The following is a 19,467-nucleotide window of genomic DNA, read 5'->3' as shown; positions in this document are numbered from 1 at the left end:
CCTCTTCTTCTTACACTGTCTCATCACAGAGCCGCCATCATTCATTAGGAAGATAGAAAACGTCACGACTGTTTTGAAAAGCTCTGCCACCTTTCAGAGCACGGTGGCGGGCTCACCTCCCATCTCTATCACCTGGCTAAAGGACGATCAGATTCTTGACGAAGATGATAATGTTCATGTTTCATTTGTGAACAACGTGGCCACACTTCAAGTCAGATCTGTGGATAACGGACACAGCGGAAGATACACCTGTCAAGCCAAGAACGAGTCAGGCGTTGAGAGGTGTTACGCCTTCCTTTTAGTACAAGGTGTGTAAGCAAGTCCCCTTCAAAGTTATTCTGTGGAGACCATTTCATAAGCAGTTCCCTAGTTCCGGTGGCAATATCACTGAGACTCATCCACATTTTAATTCTTACTACAGAGCCTGCTCAGATCCTAGAGAAAGCTAAATCCGTTGATGTCACTGAGAAAGACCCAGTGACTTTGGAGTGTGTTGTGGCCGGAACGCCAGAACTCAGAGTGAAGTGGCTTAAAGATGGGAAACAAATTGTGCCCAGCAGGTATTTTTCGATGAGTTTTGAAAATAATGTGGCCAGTTTTAGGATCCAGTCAGTAATGAAGCAAGACAGCGGAGAGTACACTTTCAAGGTGGAAAATGACTTTGGAAGCAGCAGCTGTGACGCCTACCTGAGAGTGCTAGGTTTGTGTCTTGTCCCTGGTCAGCCTCCCTTATGTGTGTTATGTCCTTTGTACACAAATGGCAGCATATTAATGCATGTGTTTTGCTATTTGCTTTGGGCAGATCAAGATATTCCTCCATCCTTCACCAAAAAATTAACCAAAATGGATAAAGTCCTGGGCTCTTCCATTCATATGGAGTGCAAGGTTTCTGGCTCCCTTCCCATCAGTGCTCAGTGGTTTAAGGATGGAAAAGAAATAACTACAAGTGCAAAATACAGACTTGTCTGTCATGAGAACACTGTGTCGCTGGATGTTAATAACCTGGAATTAGAAGATACTGCAAATTACACATGCAGGGTCACAAATGTTGCAGGGGACGATGCATGCAGTGGCATCTTAACTGTAAAAGGTTAGGATTTCTTTACCTCATCCTGATTCTTCTTTGTGATCACTTGTAAAATGCAGCACTCTTTCTTGGTATCCTCTAGAGCTAAAAGTCTCAATAACTCTGTTTCTTTAGATACGTATTTATTGAGTTCAAGAAATATTTGGTCATTACCTCTTTTCAGTAATGTTTTCTTATATGTCTGAAAAACTATCAAAATAACTATGTGGACTTTAATTATATGTATTTCTTTTAAAATCTGTAGAACCACCAAGCTTCCTAGTGAAACCTGAGCGACAACAAGCCGTTCCTGATTCTACAGTGGAATTTAAAGCAGTACTAAAAGGAACCCCACCATTCAAAATAAAGTGGTTTAAGGATGATGTGGAACTTGCCTCTGGACCTAAATGTTTCATTGGCTTGGAAGGGTCAACTAGCTTCTTAAATCTCTACTCGGTGGATGCTTCCAAGACTGGACAGTATACTTGCCAAGTTACCAACGATGTTGGTAGCGACTCTTGCACTACAATGTTGCTTGTAACAGGTGTGCAAGTTTGATTGTTTTGTGTTTCTGTCTGACCTGTGGCTCTGGTCTGTTCTGTAATCTCTTACAATGCAGCTACCCAGCCAAGAAAGTACCCTTCTTCCTAACGCAGTACACCCTGTTTGCCAGGCACTGTTCATGTTTTTCTCTTGCCTACATACTACGTAATTGAACCTTTGTTATTTATATCTATTCTGCTGCCTCATAATGTCTTTTCTTCACTCTCTAGAACCACCGAAGTTTGTAAAGAAATTAGAAGCATTCAAAATAGTGAAAGCAGGTGACTCAGCACGACTTGAATGCAAGATAACTGGATCCCCAGAAATCAGAGTTGTGTGGTACAGAAACGAACACGAGCTCCCACCCAGCGATAAGTACAGAATGGCTTTCATTGACTCAGTGGCCGTCTTACAGATGAACTATCTTGGTACTGAGGACAGTGCAGACTTCATTTGTGAGGCTCAGAATCCTGCTGGCAGCACCAGCTGCAGTACCAAGGTTATAGTAAAAGGTAGAAACCTTTTTCTTCTGTTCCTCCTTACCTGAAACCCACCTTCTTCTCCCCAGGGTATCAAAAGTTCTTCATTCTTTTACCGTCACTTTTAGATTCCATTTGAGATCACAGAATATTTTCTCAAACTAGCATTATTTCCCTTTTTAGATAATTTTTTCTTCTTAAGATTTGCTTACGTGCAGCCAGTCATTCTGGGATATTTTTCTTGTGATTCCAATGCCATAGTTCTGATCACCTCAATACATTAGCTGAGCAGTTCAAATTTGATGTCTCAGAAACACACAGAAAAAAACCAGCTGGGCATTTTAAAATTAATTTTGCCTTCAATCAGCTTATAAATATATCATCGTCTTCACTATAATCTTTATCATTAAAAACAAGGAATATTTACTGCATGTATATAAGGTTCAAACAATACAGGTTTTAACCTTACATTTACAACAGGACAGTTATATATGTTTTTTTTCTCTCTGAAGAATCAGTTCTTGTTTTTTGAAATTTTATCACTGTACCTTAGTGCAAATAGTACTAGTATTTTCCAGAATCCTTGTCATAAAGTCCAAGCTTGTCATGTTGTGAGGCAGTCATTGCAATAACCACTTGAAGTGGACGACTTAGATCACAGACATTGTGATAACTTCCAAATGTCCCAGTTCTAAAGCATATACCAAAAAAATCCATCCCTAAAGTCAGGATTCCACATCTCATGCTGATCATATTGATTCGTATGCTTGGGTTTGGGAGGTTTATTTGGTTTTTGTTTTGTTTTACAATTTTGTACCAGTCTTCACCGTCCAAGAGAAATTAGCAAGGCAGAGTAGACAGAATGTTGAACTGCTCAGTAGGGTCTGTGGCTTCTCTGAAGCTCTTATCCCTCAACACTAACGTGCTGGACCTATTGTAGTATCTTGACTCTTTCATCCGATTTAAAAGCAAAGAAGTGAAAACATTCTATTAAGTGAAGCAGCCCAGTTCATGAAGAGTTCTTATTTTTTACAGAACCACCTGTCTTTAGCAGCTTCCCTCCTGTGGTAGAAACCCTTAAAAATACTGAAGTTACTCTTGAATGTGAACTTTCGGGAACACCACCATTTGAGGTGGTGTGGTACAAAGATAAGCGGCAACTCCGAAGTAGCAAGAAATACAAGATTGCATCCAAAAATTTCCACGCAAGTATTCACATCCTCAATGTGGACACTTCAGATATTGGTGAATACCACTGCAAGGCACAGAATGAAGTGGGAAGTGATACTTGCGTTTGTACTGTAAAATTAAAAGGTAAGCCTTACTTCCTACACGTGGCAGAAATGGCAGGAACGTGCAAAATGCTTGTTTTTTTCTCTCTCTCTCTTCCATTATCTGGGCAATCTTTTCAACAATCTCCACCCATCTTTCCCTGTTCAGAACCACCAAGATTTGTCTCCAAACTGAACAGCCTCACAATTGTAGCTGGTGAGCCTGCTGAGTTACAAGCAACCATAGAAGGCGCCCCGCCTATTTCTGTCCAATGGCTTAAAGAGAAGGAAGAAGTGGTTAGAGAAAGTGAAAACATCAGAATTACATTTGTGGAAAATGTTGCGACTCTGCAGTTTGCAAAAGCAGAACCAGCTAACGCTGGGAAGTATATCTGCCACATCAAGAATGACGGTGGAGTGAGGGAGAACATGGCCACACTGACTGTCTTAGGTTGGTATAATACGGTACAACAGTCTTGATAGAAGGAGGGGCCAAACTCTGAGATGACTTCCTAAAAGATACTAGTAAGAGTCTCCTTTTCTGAATTTTTAGAGCTATATTGATCCACACCTATTTCAGAGGTTTAGGGGAAAGGACCTAATTGACCTTGCAGACACTCTCTTTCTGTGTCTATGATCCTAACAAAAATTAGCCATCTCTTCTACTATTTTCTTGATTGATTAGCAGCTATACTATGACTGTCTTTGGTTTAAGCACGAAAAAAAATTGGGAGACCAGCCTGTGCTACAAGGAAAATTTGTTTCCAAGGTTCTAATTATTAAAACCAACAAGAACTCCAAAGATCGAATTTTGATAGGGACGGCTTGCACTGTCATCTTGGGGCATGTTACTGTTCAGTTTTGCAGTTCTTTGGATAACAGGTTGCAAGAAATTGTCTCTAGCACCTTAAAGTAGAGCAAAAATACCAAGTAATTCATAGTAACATGTAGGCTTTGCTCTAAAGAGAGTCAAGTGCAAATCAATATGTATTGTCTCATGTACATTGATTGCCTGAACTGTTTTGGAAGTCAGCTAGTGTACAAACACATTTCTTAATAATAAGTCCTGTCATTTCATGGCATCGTGTAATTATGGAATCCCATTTTAAGGTTGAGAGACAGCGAGAACCCTACACTGACCCATTTCATTGGAGGAAACAATCTTAGTGAATTTGCTAGTAGAGACAAGGGAAAGGTAGCAGACCTTGATGGGCGGCTGTCGCGTTTTATTTCAGAGCCTGCGGTCATTGTTGAGAAGGCAGGACCGATGACAGTGACTGTAGGGGACATTTGCACTCTGGAGTGTAAGGTGGCCGGCACTCCCGAACTCTCAGTTGAGTGGTACAAGGACGGAAAGCTGTTGACCAGCAGCCAAAAACACAAATTTAGCTTCTACAACAAAATCTCTTCCTTAAAGATTCTCTCCATCGAGAAGCAGGATGCAGGCACATACACGTTCCAGGTTCAAAACAATGTGGGAAAAAGCAGCTGCACGGCTGTGGTTGATGTTTCAGGTTGGTTTCAATCTTTTCCTCGCATTTCTTAAGCACACTTCTTTCACAAGTTTTCATCTCTCACATCTCCTCTGTTCTTTCGAATCACGAGTCTCTTGCCTCTCCTCACATAGACCGGATGGTTCCTCCCTCTTTCACACGAAGATTGAAGGATACTGTTGGGGTTCTGGGTGCATCTTGCATCTTGGAGTGCAAAGTGGCTGGATCATCGCCCATCTCTGTTGCCTGGTTTCATGAGAAGACCAAGATTGTCAGTGGAGCAAAGTACCAAACCACATTTTCAGATAATGTCTGCACATTGCAGCTGAATTCTCTGGACTGGTCAGACATGGGCAATTACACGTGCGTGGCTGCTAATGTTGCTGGGTCTGACGAGTGCCGCGCAGTGTTGGCCGTACAAGGTCAGTGTTAGACACTCATACCCTTTCTCACACAATTCCTCTTTGTGGGCACATCCAGGTTGACACACATTCCAGCGTATTCTTTTTGCTTCATAGTTGCAACTAAATTCAAAGCTTACGGGATCTTTTCATTGTCCTCCATGTCTGTGTAGAACCACCCTCTTTTGTGAAGGAGCCTGAACCTTTGGAAGTACTGCCAGGCAAAAACGTCACCTTCACAAGTGTTATCAGAGGAACCCCTCCATTCAAGGTCGGCTGGTTCAGAGGTGCCAGGGAACTGGTGAAAGGAGACAGGTGCAACATCTATTTTGAAGACACCGTGGCAGAACTGGAATTATTTAATGTCGACATAGGTCAGAGTGGGGAATACACCTGTGTGGTTTCTAACAATGCTGGCCAAACATCCTGCACTACCCATCTCTTTGTAAAAGGTTTGCTTGAGTATATTTGTTTTTCCTATTTTCTAAGTGACATCTCTGTTCGTGTTTTTACTATGTTGAACTGCTGTACTTTGTCCCTCACCAGAACCAGCTGCATTTGTGAAGAAGTTAAGTGATCACTCTGTGGAGCCAGGGCGGTCCATCATTCTGGAGAGCACCTATACTGGAACACTTCCCATTTCAGTCACCTGGAAAAAGGATGGTTTTAACATAAGACCATCTGAAAGATGCAGCATAGTCACAACAGAGAAGACTTGCATCCTGGAAATTCTGAACAGCACAAAAGGGGATGCAGGACAGTATACCTGCGAGATTGAAAACGAGGCAGGAAGCGATGTTTGCAAAGCTCTGGTATCAACATTAGGTGTGTTTCTTATTCTGTCTTAAATGACTGGCATTCGTCTAACATGAGGCTTGGTTTGTTCAGTTTTCTTAAGCTTCAGTGGCTGATTGTGAACCTTTCTTCTTTAGAACCTCCTTATTTTGTTATGGAACTGGAGCCTCTGGAAGCATCAGTGGGAGATTCGGTCTCTTTACAATGCCAGGTCGCTGGGACACCAGAAATCACAGTGTCTTGGTACAAAGGAGACACCAAATTACGGCCAACTCCTGAATACAGGACCTATTTTACAAACAATGTGGCCACACTTGTTTTTAATAAAGTGGCTATCAGTGACAGTGGCGAGTACACGTGTAAAGCAGAAAACAGCATAGGAACTGCCTTTTCTAAGACTGTCTTCAGAATTCAAGGTGATGATGTTATTTCAGAAATTAAGAAATTTCTTTTTTTCCTTAATTCCTTTAACTCCATGGGGAAATTTGTATTTCCTCTACTAATGTCTCAAGTGTTACTTGTCTTCCTACAGAGCGCCAGCTCCCACCTTCCTTTGCGAGACAGTTAAAGGACGTTGAGCAAACTGTTGGGTTACCAGTTACACTCACCTGTCGCTTAAATGGCTCCGCGCCCATCCAAGTGTGCTGGTATAGAGACGGGGTACTGCTACGAGATGATGAAAATCTACAGACATCATTTGTAGATAATGTGGCAACTTTAAAAATTTTGCAAACAGACTTGAGTCACTCTGGCCAGTACTCCTGTTCAGCTTCTAATCCACTTGGGACAGCATCTTCTAGCGCGCGACTGACAGCAAGAGGTTTGTTCCCATGTTCACCTTTCTCTTTGCCAGCCATGACTTCTTTTTCATTGTCAAAATAGAAATGGCCAATAAAAAAGAAGAAAAAATAAACATTGCCTTCTCTTCTCATCTTCCAGAACCTAAGAAATCCCCCTTCTTTGACATCAAGCCTGTGTCTATAGATGTCATTGCTGGGGAAAGTGCTGACTTTGAGTGTCACGTTACTGGTGCTCAACCAATGCGAATCACTTGGTCAAAAGACAACAAGGAGATTCGTCCTGGAGGAAACTATACAATTACGTGTGTGGGAAACACTCCACACTTGAGAATTCTTAAAGTAGGCAAAGGAGACTCCGGTCAGTATACCTGCCAAGCGACCAATGATGTTGGCAAAGACATGTGCTCAGCTCAACTCAGTGTAAAAGGTATCATTACGTGGCATTTGCCAGTATTTGTTCTTTCCCATGTTGTGTCATTGTCTTTGAAAAGTTGCTTTAGTTTTTACATGTTTGGGATAAACTAGATCACATTAGATCATGTGTATTAGTGTTGGAAGCAACATTAATTGAAGTTCTGTTTTCTCTCTGTATTGTTTGTTAGTGTGTCTCTCAGTGTAATCCTGTCAGTGTTATTTAATTGAAGTTTGTTAAATGTGGTTTCAACTGTCCATTCTTTTTTCCTTCTTTCCTCTTATATGGCATTCTGACTTACCATTTTAATCAAATACTTCGATAGTACATTAACTTATATGTTTTAGTTTATCTATCCAAACTATAAAAACTAACTTATCAGTTAAATTATCTATTAAAATATTAGAAGTTTACTTAGTAGAAAAGATAATATATTTTAGCACAAAGTTCTCGGAAACTGTATATATTCTTAATAATAAACCAGTGTAAATAGGTATTCACAGAATCTTCAACTGCAAACATAAGCTGTTTTTTCCTTTGACTTACTAGAACCTCCAAAGTTTGTTAAGAAATTAGAAGCTTCAAAAATTGCAAAGCAGGGAGACTCCATCCAACTGGAATGCAGAATAAGCGGTTCCCCTGAAATCAAAGTTGCGTGGTTCCGAAATGACAGTGAACTCCATGAAAGCTGGAAATACAACATGTCCTTCGTGAATTCTGTGGCCTTGCTTACCATCAATGAAGCCAGCACCGAGGACAGCGGGGACTATATCTGTGAGGCTCATAACGGTGTTGGGGACACCAGCTGCAGCACAGCACTGACCGTTAAAGGTTAGACACACTAAGCATCTTTCTTCCTTCTCCTCTAATTTAGATTCTTTCTCAGGAGTGTTCTGAGCTCCAAAATAAAAAGACTAGTTAAGGCGATTTGCTTGCAATTCTTAAACTGGTTTTTATGAATTGTCATTTCCTGTGTTAGAATATGCTCATTTGGTCACATCAGGCACACAGTGATTCTAGACTCTAAAATTCTTTTTCATTTTTAGTAAGCAGGTGTTCTCATCATCTATCTTCTTTTTTCTGGTAGCACCTCCTGTTTTCATCCAGAAGCCTACTCCAGTAGGAGCCCTTAAAGGGTCTGATGTTGTCTTACAATGTGAAATTTCGGGAACTCCCCCATTTGAAGTGGTGTGGATTAAAGATCGAAAGCAAGTTCGAAGCAGCAAGAAATTTAAAGTCACTTCGAAAAATTTTGATACAAGTCTTCATATCCTTAATCTTGAAGCCTCTGATGTGGGAGAATATCACTGCAAAGCTGCCAATGAGGTGGGGAGTGACACGTGTGTTTGCACTGTCAAGTTCAAAGGTTTGTATACATGGGCACAAAAACATATGCCTCTTCCTTTCATCTTTTCTTGCTTGACCGATAAGGTATATGGCTGTGATGCTCACTTTTTTGTCTAACCACAAATTTCTTTCATTAGAACCCCCACGATTTGTGAAAAAGCTAAGTGACACCTCAACCCTTATTGGGGATGCTGTTGAATTACGGGCCGTAGTGGAAGGTTTCCAGCCCATTTCTGTTGTTTGGCTGAAAGATAAAGGTGAAGTCATCAGAGAGAGTGAAAACACGAGGATTTCGTTCGTTGATAACGTTGCAACCCTCCAACTTGGGAGCCCAGAAGCATCTAATTCTGGAAAATACATTTGCCAAATCAAAAACGATGCTGGAATGAGAGAATGTTCAGCAGTCTTGACTGTACTAGGTTAGTACAGCCTGAGAAAAAATCAGGTTGAATGACCCACGATCATTCCCTACAAATGTTATTCTTACCAAATAACACATTGATTACACTCTCAGTTTGGAAGATGACTTTGTATTCAGTGCAGTATACTTCTTCTTTTAGAACCAGCCAGAATCATAGAGAAACCAGAACCCATGACTGTCACTACTGGAAACCCTTTTGCATTAGAGTGTGTAGTGACTGGAACGCCAGAACTTTCAGCCAAGTGGTTCAAAGATGGAAGAGAATTATCTGCAGACAGCAAACACCACATCACATTTGTCAACAAAGTGGCTTCACTTAAAATCCCTTGTGCAGAAATGAGTGACAAGGGGTTATATAGCTTTGAAGTAAAAAACAGTGTCGGTAAAAGTAACTGCACTGTATCTGTCCATGTTTCGGGTGAGTACTGTGAGATTTTTATGAATATATCATTTTTTCCTGGGGAAAAAATACGGCTTCTCTTTAAACAGAAAACTCCCCTTCTCCATGTAGATCGAGTCGTGCCGCCTTCCTTCATCCGTAAGCTGAAAGACATCAATGCCATCGTGGGGGCCTCAGCGGTTTTGGAGTGTCGAGTCTCTGGCTCAGCTCCCATTTCCGTTGGCTGGTTTCAGGATGGAAATGAGATTGTTAGTGGGCCTAAATGCCAGTCCAGCTTTTCAGAAAATGTCTGTACTTTGAATCTGAGCTTCTTGGAGTCCTCCGACACAGGCATATACACATGCGTGGCCGCCAACGTGGCCGGGTCTGACGAATGCTCAGCAGTCCTGACTGTTCAAGGTCAGTCCGCAGGGACCAGGCTGCTCCCTGGCTAGCACCTCTGCCACGTGGCTTAGCGCCCGCCTCGCAGGGGATTTCTTTATTTTGCCTTCTTGTGTTGTCTTAGTGTCCCCTTTCTTTAACTGCTCACTTGGATTTCTTGTCTCTCTTGATCTCCCCCACCCCTGGGGTATCTAGAACCACCATCTTTTGAACAAACCCCTGATTCTGTGGAAGTTCTGCCTGGGACGAGCCTCACGTTCACCAGTGTCATCAGAGGCACCCCGCCTTTCAAGGTCAAGTGGTTCAAAGGCAGCCGGGAGCTGGTGTCGGGGGAGTCATGCAGCATCTCTCTGGAGGACTTTGTCACGGAACTGGACTTGTTTGAGGTGGAGCCGTTGCAAAGTGGAGACTATTCTTGCCTCGTGACTAACGACGCGGGCAGTGCTTCCTGTACCACACATCTTTTTGTGAAAGGTTTGCTCTTTTCTCCAAATCGTGTCTCTTTTACATGTTTTCTTTCTGATTCTTTACTTGAAGATGTCAATTTTGCCCACACGTTTTCTCCTTCTAGAACCAGCCACCTTTGTGAAAAGATTGGCTGATTTCAGTGTGGAGACAGGAAGCCCCATAGTCCTTGAGGCCACATACGCTGGCACACCCCCCATCTCGGTGAGCTGGATGAAGAATGAGTTCCCCCTTACACAGTCTCAGAACTGCAGTATTACCATGACAGAAAGATCTACGATCCTGGAAATTCTCGAGAGCACAATAGAGGATTATGCACAGTACAGCTGCCTGATAGAAAATGAGGCTGGCCAAGATGTTTGTGATGCTCTGGTGTCTGTCTTAGGTGTGTTGACAGTTACCTCTTTTCATTGCTCTCTTTTCTTTCTTTTAAAAAACATCCTCTTTGAGTTTGATTGATTGATTGATTGATGACTATCCTTTGTACCTTAGAACCACCTTATTTTATCGAACCTCTGGAGCATGTAGAAGCCACCATTGGAGAACCTGTAACTTTACAGTGTAAAGTGGACGGAACCCCAGAAATTAGAATTTCTTGGTATAAAGAACACACAAAGCTACGATCAGCTCCTGCATATAAAATGCAATTCAAAAATAATGTTGCCTCCTTAGTAATCAACAAAGTGGATCACAGCGACGTGGGAGAGTATACGTGCAAGGCTGAAAACAGCGTGGGGGCAGTGGCTTCGTCATCTGTGCTTGTTATCAAAGGTGATGATGGTTTTCTTTAACAAGTCTTGCTGTGTGTTGACAGATCCCGTTTCTTAAAAACATCCCAATTTTAACGGCTTGGGACATGCTGTGGGTGTTTTCTCACTGGTAAATAAGGATCTTCTGTAACTTCTTTACAGAGCGCAAACTCCCACCTTCCTTTGCAAGAAAACTGAAGGATGTTCAAGAGACTCTTGGCTTCCCAGTTGCGTTTGAATGCCGCATCAATGGCTCAGAACCTCTTCAAGTGTCTTGGTATAAGGACGGGGTACTTCTGAAAGATGATGCTAATTTGCAAACATCTTTTGTTCATAATGTAGCAACTCTTCAGATTTTGCAAACTGACCACAGCCACGTTGGTCAGTACAATTGCTCAGCCTCTAATCCTTTTGGGACTGCTTCATCCAGTGCCAAGCTCCTTCTCTCAGGTAAGTAGCTAACACGTTACCCTCTTCATCAGAAAGCAGCCTCACTGCTCCAGGCCACCAAAGGACTGGTGCCTCTTAGTTTCTGCTTCTTCGCGTCTAGGAGCATGAAAGCTGAAGTCACCATGTTGGTCTTCATTCTTTTCAGAGCATGAAGTGCCTCCTTTCTTTGATCTAAAGCCTGTATCAGTAGATCTTGCTCTTGGAGAAAGTGGTTCTTTTAAATGTCACGTAACTGGAACCACACCAATCAAAATCACTTGGGCCAAAGACAACAGAGAGATTCGCCCTGGAGGCAACTACAAGATGACTTTGATTGAGAATACTGCCACTCTGACAGTTCTCAAAGTAGGCAAAGGTGATGCTGGGCAGTACACCTGTTACGCAAGCAACGTCGCGGGAAAAGACTCTTGTTCTGCTCATCTGGGTGTACAAGGTACTTGTCCGAGTGAAGTAGCAAGGTCTCATTTCAGTATCATAAAATGTAGGAAGAAGTGTGTGCTTACAAGATATGGTCTAGTAATGAGAAGTGATCGAATGGATCCAGGGACTTCAAAATGGGGTCAAGTTTTACAAATTTTTTGTTTAAAAAAAATAAAACTGGCAAAACGTGGACTGAAGGTCCATCTTCAAAAGCTAAAAATAGAGCCTAGAGAGAGAGTGAACAAAAACTTTTCACAGAATTGCAAAAAAATCCAAGTTGGAGAGAAATTATCTTAGGACAGTGAAAGCAAGTTGTCTCGGCTGACTTATTTTCCACAGTAGATTATAAATTAGTGGATTTTGTTCCTCTAGCAGGTAGCAGAGCCCCAAATTTTCAAGCCCTTCAAGAAGAGTCAGGTTGTGTCGACTTCTTTTCCTCCACTAGCGCCCCTGAAGTAATAGTGGGAGCCAGGGGCTGGGGGCACATCAATATCTGATGTTACCGAAGGCAGCCATGTCTCTCGGTAGCATGTTCATGGCTGCTGTGGTCAGAAATTAAGTACTTAATGAGCTATTGGTCTAACCCATTAGAGCATTTTTAAAGGTTTTTGTGGCGATAGTTTATAAATATGTTGAAATTAAAATATAATTAGATTTAGCGGCCCATTTAGTCTATGACATATAGCTAATTATTTTTGTCTCCCTAAACTTAAATTTTTTGCTTCAGTTAATGAAGAAAGCATTGTTCTCCCCACTTCAAAGAGAAATTATAAGGTTGAAGAAATATCTATTTAAGGCCTATAAGAGAAAGTGGCACTTTAAAAATATTAAGATATCTGACCCAGTTCTGCTATTCTGACTCCTCATGGTACATAACTGATATCTTTGCAGCCATAGAAAATAGACAGTCCTGCACTGGTTTGCATACAAGAAAGTAACCACACTCTCTTTATCCCTGTAAACCTCCGAGTGCTTCCACCAGCAGATACGTGCGCTGTCTCTGATCTCACGCTAAAGAAGCGATTCCTTTGCTCATAGGAGGATTGCACAATAAGGATTAATGTCTCGTCCTCCTTCTTTTTGTAATAATATTTGATGTGGGTGCTTATAAAACTAAATGTATTTAATTTTAAGAATTTTCTATTTAGGTGTCATTTAGCTATTCTTTCTTGAACCGCATCAAGTAAATTTGTTTTCCAGAGCTAAAGACCTCTTGGTTTGACTTCTCACTTCATCCTGAATTATACATGTCTTTTCCATCTCTTCCCTTGTGTTTTCTGTTTTGGTTCCATAGAACCACCCAGGTTCATTAAGAAGCTAGAACCTTCAAGAATTGTGAAACAAGATGAATACACAAGATATGAATGTAAAATAGGAGGGTCTCCAGAAATCAAAGTTTTGTGGTACAAGGACGAGACTGAACTTCAAGAGAGCAGTAAATTCAGAATGTCGTTCGTTGACTCGGTGGCCGTGTTAGAAATGCATGATCTCCGTGTGGAAGACAGCGGAGACTACACGTGCGAGGCCCGCAATGCAGCGGGCAGTGCCAGCAGCAGCACCTCCTTAAAAGTTAAAGGTCAGCTTTTACTCGTCTTTGGTGTTTTTCACATTCACCTCCTCTCTAGTTGTCCTCTCAGTTCCTGTTTGACTCTCCATCACTCTTCTAAACATTGTAAAGGATGTGGTAGAAAATTGGAAGTGATGTGTTCTCTCTGTGGTGGAGTGGCAAACTGACTCTTACCTGTAACTGCATACTTAGAGAATACATCCTGATTTTCCTTCTTTCCTAACTCAATTACCTTCCAATTTTAGAACCACCCACTTTCCGCAAAAAGCCTCATCCCATTGAGACCCTGAAAGGAGCTGATGTTCACCTTGAGTGTGAGCTTCAGGGCACACCCCCATTTCAAGTTTCTTGGCATAAAGACAAGAGGGAACTTAGGAGTGGCAAGAAGTACAAGATAATGTCCGAGAACTTCCTTACGAGCGTCCACATCCTGAACGTCGATACTGCAGACGTTGGGGAGTACCAGTGTCGAGCCACAAACGATGTGGGGAGTGACACCTGTGTTGGTTCCATCACTCTGAAAGGTTAGAGTGGCTTCACTCTCTTCTTACTATTTTCCTTCTCATTTCAGTGCTCTGTGGGCCCCTCAGCTATTGCCCCATCCTTTATCATTAGTTGCCTCTCCCAGTTTTCCCTTTTTCCCTTTCCAAATCTTTTTATGTTTAGTGTGCATCCCATTTCTAAATCCTACTAAATACCCTTTCAGGCAGTTTTCCCAAGACGTTTTGACTGGATTTAGGAAGGCAGAGAGACTAAGACATTGAACTCTTTCTGCTTAATACAAACTCTAATGCATCCCTGCTCCCATTCACCAAAAATGCCTCTTCTGTAAGAAGTGGAAACAATGCATGATCACTAATTAGATCCCTTGAGTTCATGACTTTGAGGGAAATACTCTTCACCCTACACATTTTAAATCCCGAATTTTGCCTTTTTTCCATCAGCACCACCAAGGTTTGTGAAGAAGCCCAGTGATGTTTCTACCATCGTGGGTGAAGAAGTTCAGCTCCAGGCTACTATTGAAGGCGCTGAGCCAATTTCCGTGATGTGGTTCAAAGATAAGGGAGAAGTTGTCAGAGAAAGTGACGACATATGGATTTCCTACTCAGAAAACATTGCAACCCTCCACTTTTCCACAACAGAAATAGCCAATGCCGGGAAATACACCTGTCAGATCAGAAACGATGCCGGAATGCAAGAGTGTTCCACCACGCTGTCCATCCTTGGTTAGTGCAAATAGAATGTCACCATGAGAACAAGAACACGCCTACCAGTACCTGTGTCTTCTTGAGTTTTTCAATGTGATTTTAACATCCGAATACAATTTGCCTCTCGTTCCAGAGCCTGCAGTGATTGTGGAAAAGCCAGAATCTATCAAAGTTACCACGGGAGATACCTGTACCTTGGAGTGCACAGTCACAGGCACACCCGAACTCACTACCAAGTGGTTTAAGGATGGAAAAGAGCTGACAAGTGACAGCAAATATAAAATAAGCTTCTTCAACAAAGTATCTGGCCTCAAGATCATTAATGTGGCACCCAGTGACAGTGGGGTATACAGTTTTGAGGTGCAAAACCCTGTGGGCAAAGACAGCTGCACAGCCTCAGTTCAAGTTTCAGGTTGGTTGATTGGGTGTTTTGTTTCAGTGTTATCATAGTATAGTTCCTGATTTATGTACATGTGTATGGGCAGCTTCAATTCTAAGGTGGGACATGAGTCTGACATCCTCTGAATCAGGAAAATCAGAGGTACAGTACTTACAGAGCTAGAAGAAAGCCAAGTCCAAAAGCTCTGTCTCTTTCTCTTGGAGGAATTTCCACGATTCAAGGTTGTGGGAGTAAAACTTAACCCCTGTATAAGGAGTAAGGATACGTGGTCTTATACAATCAGTTATGTTGGAATAATTCTCTACATAATGATTCACAGCAAAGAGAAACCAAAATTCCTAACACATCAACCAGTACATCTTGCTCACTCATTCTCAAGGCTTTCCATTGTGTGAGGCCACAGGGAATTCTTTGATACCCACGCAAAAGAGCCAAGTGGATCTGGAGATATCCCATCAAGAAGACAGTAATTCTCTTTTCAAATCATTTTATAACTGATGCCCCTTGTTTGTTTGATTTTTATCACATTCAGACCGAACTGTTCCTCCTTCATTCACGAGAAAATTGAAAGAGACCCATGGCCTATCTGGTTCCTCGGTAATAATGGAGTGCAAAGTCTACGGATCACCTCCAATCTCTGTCTCCTGGTTCCACGAAGGAAGTGAGATCAGCAGTGGGAGGAAATACCAGACCACCCTCACGGATAACACTTGTGCTCTGACTGTGAACATGCTGGAAGACTCAGACGCCGGTGACTACACATGCATAGCTACCAACGCAGCTGGTTCTGATGAGTGCAGTGCTCCTTTGACTGTGAGAGGTCAGTTAAAACTACAGCAAAACAGAACTGCATTTTGTTACTGATTAACCGTTTTTAATCATCAAAATTCGAAAGTATTAAGCTTTTTCTGGTATGTGCTTTTTTGTTTAGAACCACCATCTTTTGTTCAGAAACCCGAGCTCATGGATGTTTTGACTGGAACCAATGTAACTTTCACAAGCATTGTGAAAGGAACACCCCCTTTCAGTGTCAGCTGGTTCAAGGGTAGCAGTGAAATAGTACCAGGGGACAGATGTAATGTGTCTTTGGAGGATTCAGTTGCTGAACTGGAGCTGTTTGACGTAGATGCATCACACAGTGGCGAATATACCTGCATCGTTAGTAACGAAGCCGGCAAAGTTTCTTATACGACACACCTACACGTGAAAGGTTTGTTTGACCGCTGTCCTGCATTTTTTCAGTCGTGTACATGAAGTAACAGACCTGTCCGTATCTGTGTGTATATGTGCTTGACTTCATGTTTTCAATTTCTCTACTCTAGCTCCAGCCAAATTTGTAAAGAAGCTCAATGATTACAGCATAGAGAAAGGAAAACCCCTGATCCTAGAAGGCACATATACTGGAACTCCTCCCATTTCAGTCACATGGAAGAAAAATGGCATAAACATAGCTCCTTCCCAGAGGTGTAATATAACCACAACTGAAAGATCGGCAATTCTGGAAATTCCAAGTAGCACAGTAGAGGATGCAGGACAGTACAACTGCTACATTGAAAATGCTTCTGGGAAAGATTCCTGTTCAGCACAAATACTGATCCTAGGTTTGTTATGATTGTACTGTCCTATATTTATGCATAAATAACCATACCAGCATGTCTCCTTTGTAACTGATTCCCTCTCTTGGCTGCAGAACCACCATATTTTGTCAAGCAGTTGGAACCTGTGAAGGTGACGGTTGGAGATTCTGCCTCTTTACAATGTCAGCTTGCTGGGTCCCCTGAAATTGCAGTGTCCTGGTTTAAAGGAGATACAAAACTGAGACCCACTGCTACCTACAAAATGCATTTTAGGAACAATGTTGCTACACTGGTTTTCAACCAGGTTGATACTAATGATAGTGGTGAATATATATGCAGAGCTGAAAACAGTGTGGGAGAAGTTTCTTCATCAACTTTCCTGACTGTTCAAGGTGATTGCAATATTTTTGAAAATGAACAAATGTATGTTTCTTTTGAACAGTATTTAAAAAATCTGGCGAGGGTCTTCTTTTCAGGACAATCTTTCAAAATGCAAAATTTTCTGCTTAAGTACTTCTGTCTACAAATTAGGAGCTTATCTTTTTCTATCACCTTTATGGAGAAAGATAAAATGACTAATCTTCAGTTGGAAGGATCATGTCATCATTTCAAGAAAAATGAGTAATTGTATTTTTAAAATTCCACCCTATGCGTGTCTCATTCAAATTGCTAGAAAGCAGTCTAAAAGTCAGAATCTGCTACATATTGGAGATGTGTCTTAAACCAATCAGTTTCTTTATTGGCTTACATATTTTTATACCTACCATGCATCAGGGTGGCCTCAGAGTGAAACTTTTGCTCCAGAAATTTACCTGCTTTTCCTTGTGTCCAAGTTAATTCAGGAGATGTGAATACCTCCTAATAGTTTTATAAAAATCCTGTTATCTGTATAACAATAGTTGTGAGAATATTCAGCACATTGAAAAAGTCCAGAAGCATTCATTACTTTATTTCCATTCCTACAGAACAAAAGCTCCCACCATCATTTTCTCGACAACTGAGAGATGTTCACGAAACGGTCGGGCTGCCCGTTGTCTTTGAGTGCGCCATCAGTGGATCGGAACCTATCTCGGTGTCTTGGTTTAAAGATGGCAGGCCGTTGAAAGATGGCCCCAATGTACAAACATCATTTTTAGACAATGTAGCCACTCTCAATATTTTCCAAACAGATCGGAATTTTGCAGGCCAGTATTCCTGCACGGCTACAAATCCTATAGGTTCTGCTTCTTCCAGTGCCAGACTCGTTCTCACAGGTTTGTGGATTCTTAAACTTCTGTTTCTGTAATTACGTTTTTTTTATAGCCAAATCTGAAATTAGGGAAGGAGGATGTGTGTGGATGGGGACGATCAAGATCTGGAGCCTGCAACTTGTCTTTCTGCTCTCTTAGAGGGGAAGAACCCACCCTTCTTCGACATCCCTCTTGCCCCTGTGGATGCTGTGGTGGGAGAGAGTGCAGACTTTGAGTGCCACGTTACTGGGACACAGCCGATAAAGGTTGCCTGGGCCAAAGACAACAGAGAGATACGAAGTGGCGGAAACTACCAGATCAGTTACCTGGAAAACAGTGCCCACCTGACAATCCTGAAAGTAGACAAAGGAGACTCTGGCCAGTATACCTGCTATGCTGTCAATGAAGTGGGAAAGGACTCCTGCACAGCTCAGCTCAATATAAAAGGTACCTTGGTATATCATATCCGAAGGGTGCAGTTTTTATTAGAACAAATGAAATTTATGGCATTTTAAAACAAATGACATAAAAATGTTTCAAAGGAAATAAGTTTCTCTAGAGAAAAAGTGATCTTTTTAAAATCTGTATTTCTCTAAAAGTTTTATATACCCTACATAGCACTAGACCACCCTCCCTTTTTCTTTTAACAAATATCTGATTTTGTAAATGGCCATAAATTATCCTTATCATTTATCCTATAAATCAAAGAACAGTTTAAAATAAGCTTGTGGAAGGAGGCCAAAATGTTAAGGAACGTACACTGATACACTGTATTTAATTGATCAGCTTTGACTTTGAACTAAAAATATGACTTCTCTTTCTTGGAAAACTTCCTATTAATAACCTACTTTTGGATTCCGTTTCATATATCCTTGAACTTTCTTACAGAGCGTCTCATCCCACCGAGTTTCACTAAAAAACTTTCGGAGACAGTAGAAGAAACAGAAGGGAATTCTTTCAAACTTGAGGGCCGTGTTGCCGGCTCCCAGCCTATAACTGTTGCCTGGTACAAAAACAATATAGAAATCCATCCAACACCCAACTGTGAAATCACCTTCAAGAACAACGCACTTCTGCTGCAAGTCAGGAAGGCGGGCATGGGCGACGCTGGTCTGTACACGTGCAAAGTGTCAAATGATGCAGGCTCTGCTCTGTGTACATCTTCAGTCATCATCAGAGGTGAGTCACTTTCACAGCCCCCAGACGTTGGGTTTTCCTTTCCTGCCTGTTAGACAGTTGTGTGTGTTTGTTCTGACATCTTAACCAAGCAAGTTATAACAGATATAAACCTATATTATTTAATTGATTTGCCACAATTGCACATATTTAATAAAAATATGTATTATTTGTAATATAATTACGTGGCCCAGCAAAGTAGTATCATATAATAAATGAACTGTATCTTAGCTTGTAAATCATACCCTAAAATTTTCTCAGGTAGTTAGAAGTCTAAGTCTACTTTGAAATTCATGCATAAGTGACATATAAATTTTTATGAAGCACATTTGTTTTGAATTAAAAAAATTTTATCATTGAATATTGCATTAGCTTTGCTTATTATGAGTTCTATCACATTCTGAAACATTCTCTTTT

At 41.4% G+C, this 19,467-nt stretch overlaps 1 protein-coding gene across 4 annotated transcripts in view; it reads left to right on the top strand.

Annotated features, from left to right (window-relative positions):
- The window catches only part of TTN (titin), a 264,646-nt gene that overhangs the window by 74,040 nt on the left and 171,139 nt on the right, over positions 1 to 19,467 (top strand). For 2 of the 4 annotated variants that reach the window (XM_072961227.1, XM_072961226.1), the window contains 35 exons: positions 30 to 308; positions 422 to 700; positions 803 to 1,090; positions 1,332 to 1,610; positions 1,840 to 2,121; positions 3,124 to 3,402; positions 3,529 to 3,810; positions 4,595 to 4,873; positions 4,987 to 5,274; positions 5,427 to 5,705; positions 5,800 to 6,078; positions 6,186 to 6,464; positions 6,581 to 6,868; positions 6,988 to 7,275; positions 7,810 to 8,091; positions 8,348 to 8,626; positions 8,745 to 9,026; positions 9,168 to 9,446; positions 9,540 to 9,827; positions 10,005 to 10,283; positions 10,381 to 10,659; positions 10,767 to 11,045; positions 11,186 to 11,473; positions 11,619 to 11,906; positions 13,188 to 13,469; positions 13,706 to 13,984; positions 14,405 to 14,686; positions 14,802 to 15,080; positions 15,601 to 15,888; positions 16,000 to 16,278; positions 16,391 to 16,669; positions 16,759 to 17,037; positions 17,611 to 17,898; positions 18,034 to 18,321; positions 18,763 to 19,053. The exons of the other annotated variants lie outside the window; for them this stretch is intronic. In XM_072961227.1, coding sequence (XP_072817328.1) covers positions 30 to 308; positions 422 to 700; positions 803 to 1,090; positions 1,332 to 1,610; positions 1,840 to 2,121; positions 3,124 to 3,402; positions 3,529 to 3,810; positions 4,595 to 4,873; positions 4,987 to 5,274; positions 5,427 to 5,705; positions 5,800 to 6,078; positions 6,186 to 6,464; positions 6,581 to 6,868; positions 6,988 to 7,275; positions 7,810 to 8,091; positions 8,348 to 8,626; positions 8,745 to 9,026; positions 9,168 to 9,446; positions 9,540 to 9,827; positions 10,005 to 10,283; positions 10,381 to 10,659; positions 10,767 to 11,045; positions 11,186 to 11,473; positions 11,619 to 11,906; positions 13,188 to 13,469; positions 13,706 to 13,984; positions 14,405 to 14,686; positions 14,802 to 15,080; positions 15,601 to 15,888; positions 16,000 to 16,278; positions 16,391 to 16,669; positions 16,759 to 17,037; positions 17,611 to 17,898; positions 18,034 to 18,321; positions 18,763 to 19,053 — 9,885 coding nt within the window. The remainder of the gene's footprint in view (positions 1 to 29; positions 309 to 421; positions 701 to 802; positions 1,091 to 1,331; positions 1,611 to 1,839; positions 2,122 to 3,123; positions 3,403 to 3,528; positions 3,811 to 4,594; positions 4,874 to 4,986; positions 5,275 to 5,426; positions 5,706 to 5,799; positions 6,079 to 6,185; positions 6,465 to 6,580; positions 6,869 to 6,987; positions 7,276 to 7,809; positions 8,092 to 8,347; positions 8,627 to 8,744; positions 9,027 to 9,167; positions 9,447 to 9,539; positions 9,828 to 10,004; positions 10,284 to 10,380; positions 10,660 to 10,766; positions 11,046 to 11,185; positions 11,474 to 11,618; positions 11,907 to 13,187; positions 13,470 to 13,705; positions 13,985 to 14,404; positions 14,687 to 14,801; positions 15,081 to 15,600; positions 15,889 to 15,999; positions 16,279 to 16,390; positions 16,670 to 16,758; positions 17,038 to 17,610; positions 17,899 to 18,033; positions 18,322 to 18,762; positions 19,054 to 19,467) is intronic. 4 annotated transcript variants of the gene reach the window in all.

The sequence above is a fragment of the Vicugna pacos genome, chromosome 5 (assembly GCF_048564905.1).
Source record: "Vicugna pacos chromosome 5, VicPac4, whole genome shotgun sequence".
Taxonomy (NCBI): Eukaryota; Metazoa; Chordata; class Mammalia; order Artiodactyla; family Camelidae; genus Vicugna; species Vicugna pacos.
Note: the sequence above shows the minus strand (reverse complement) of the source record. Positions and strands in the feature narration are given on the sequence as shown.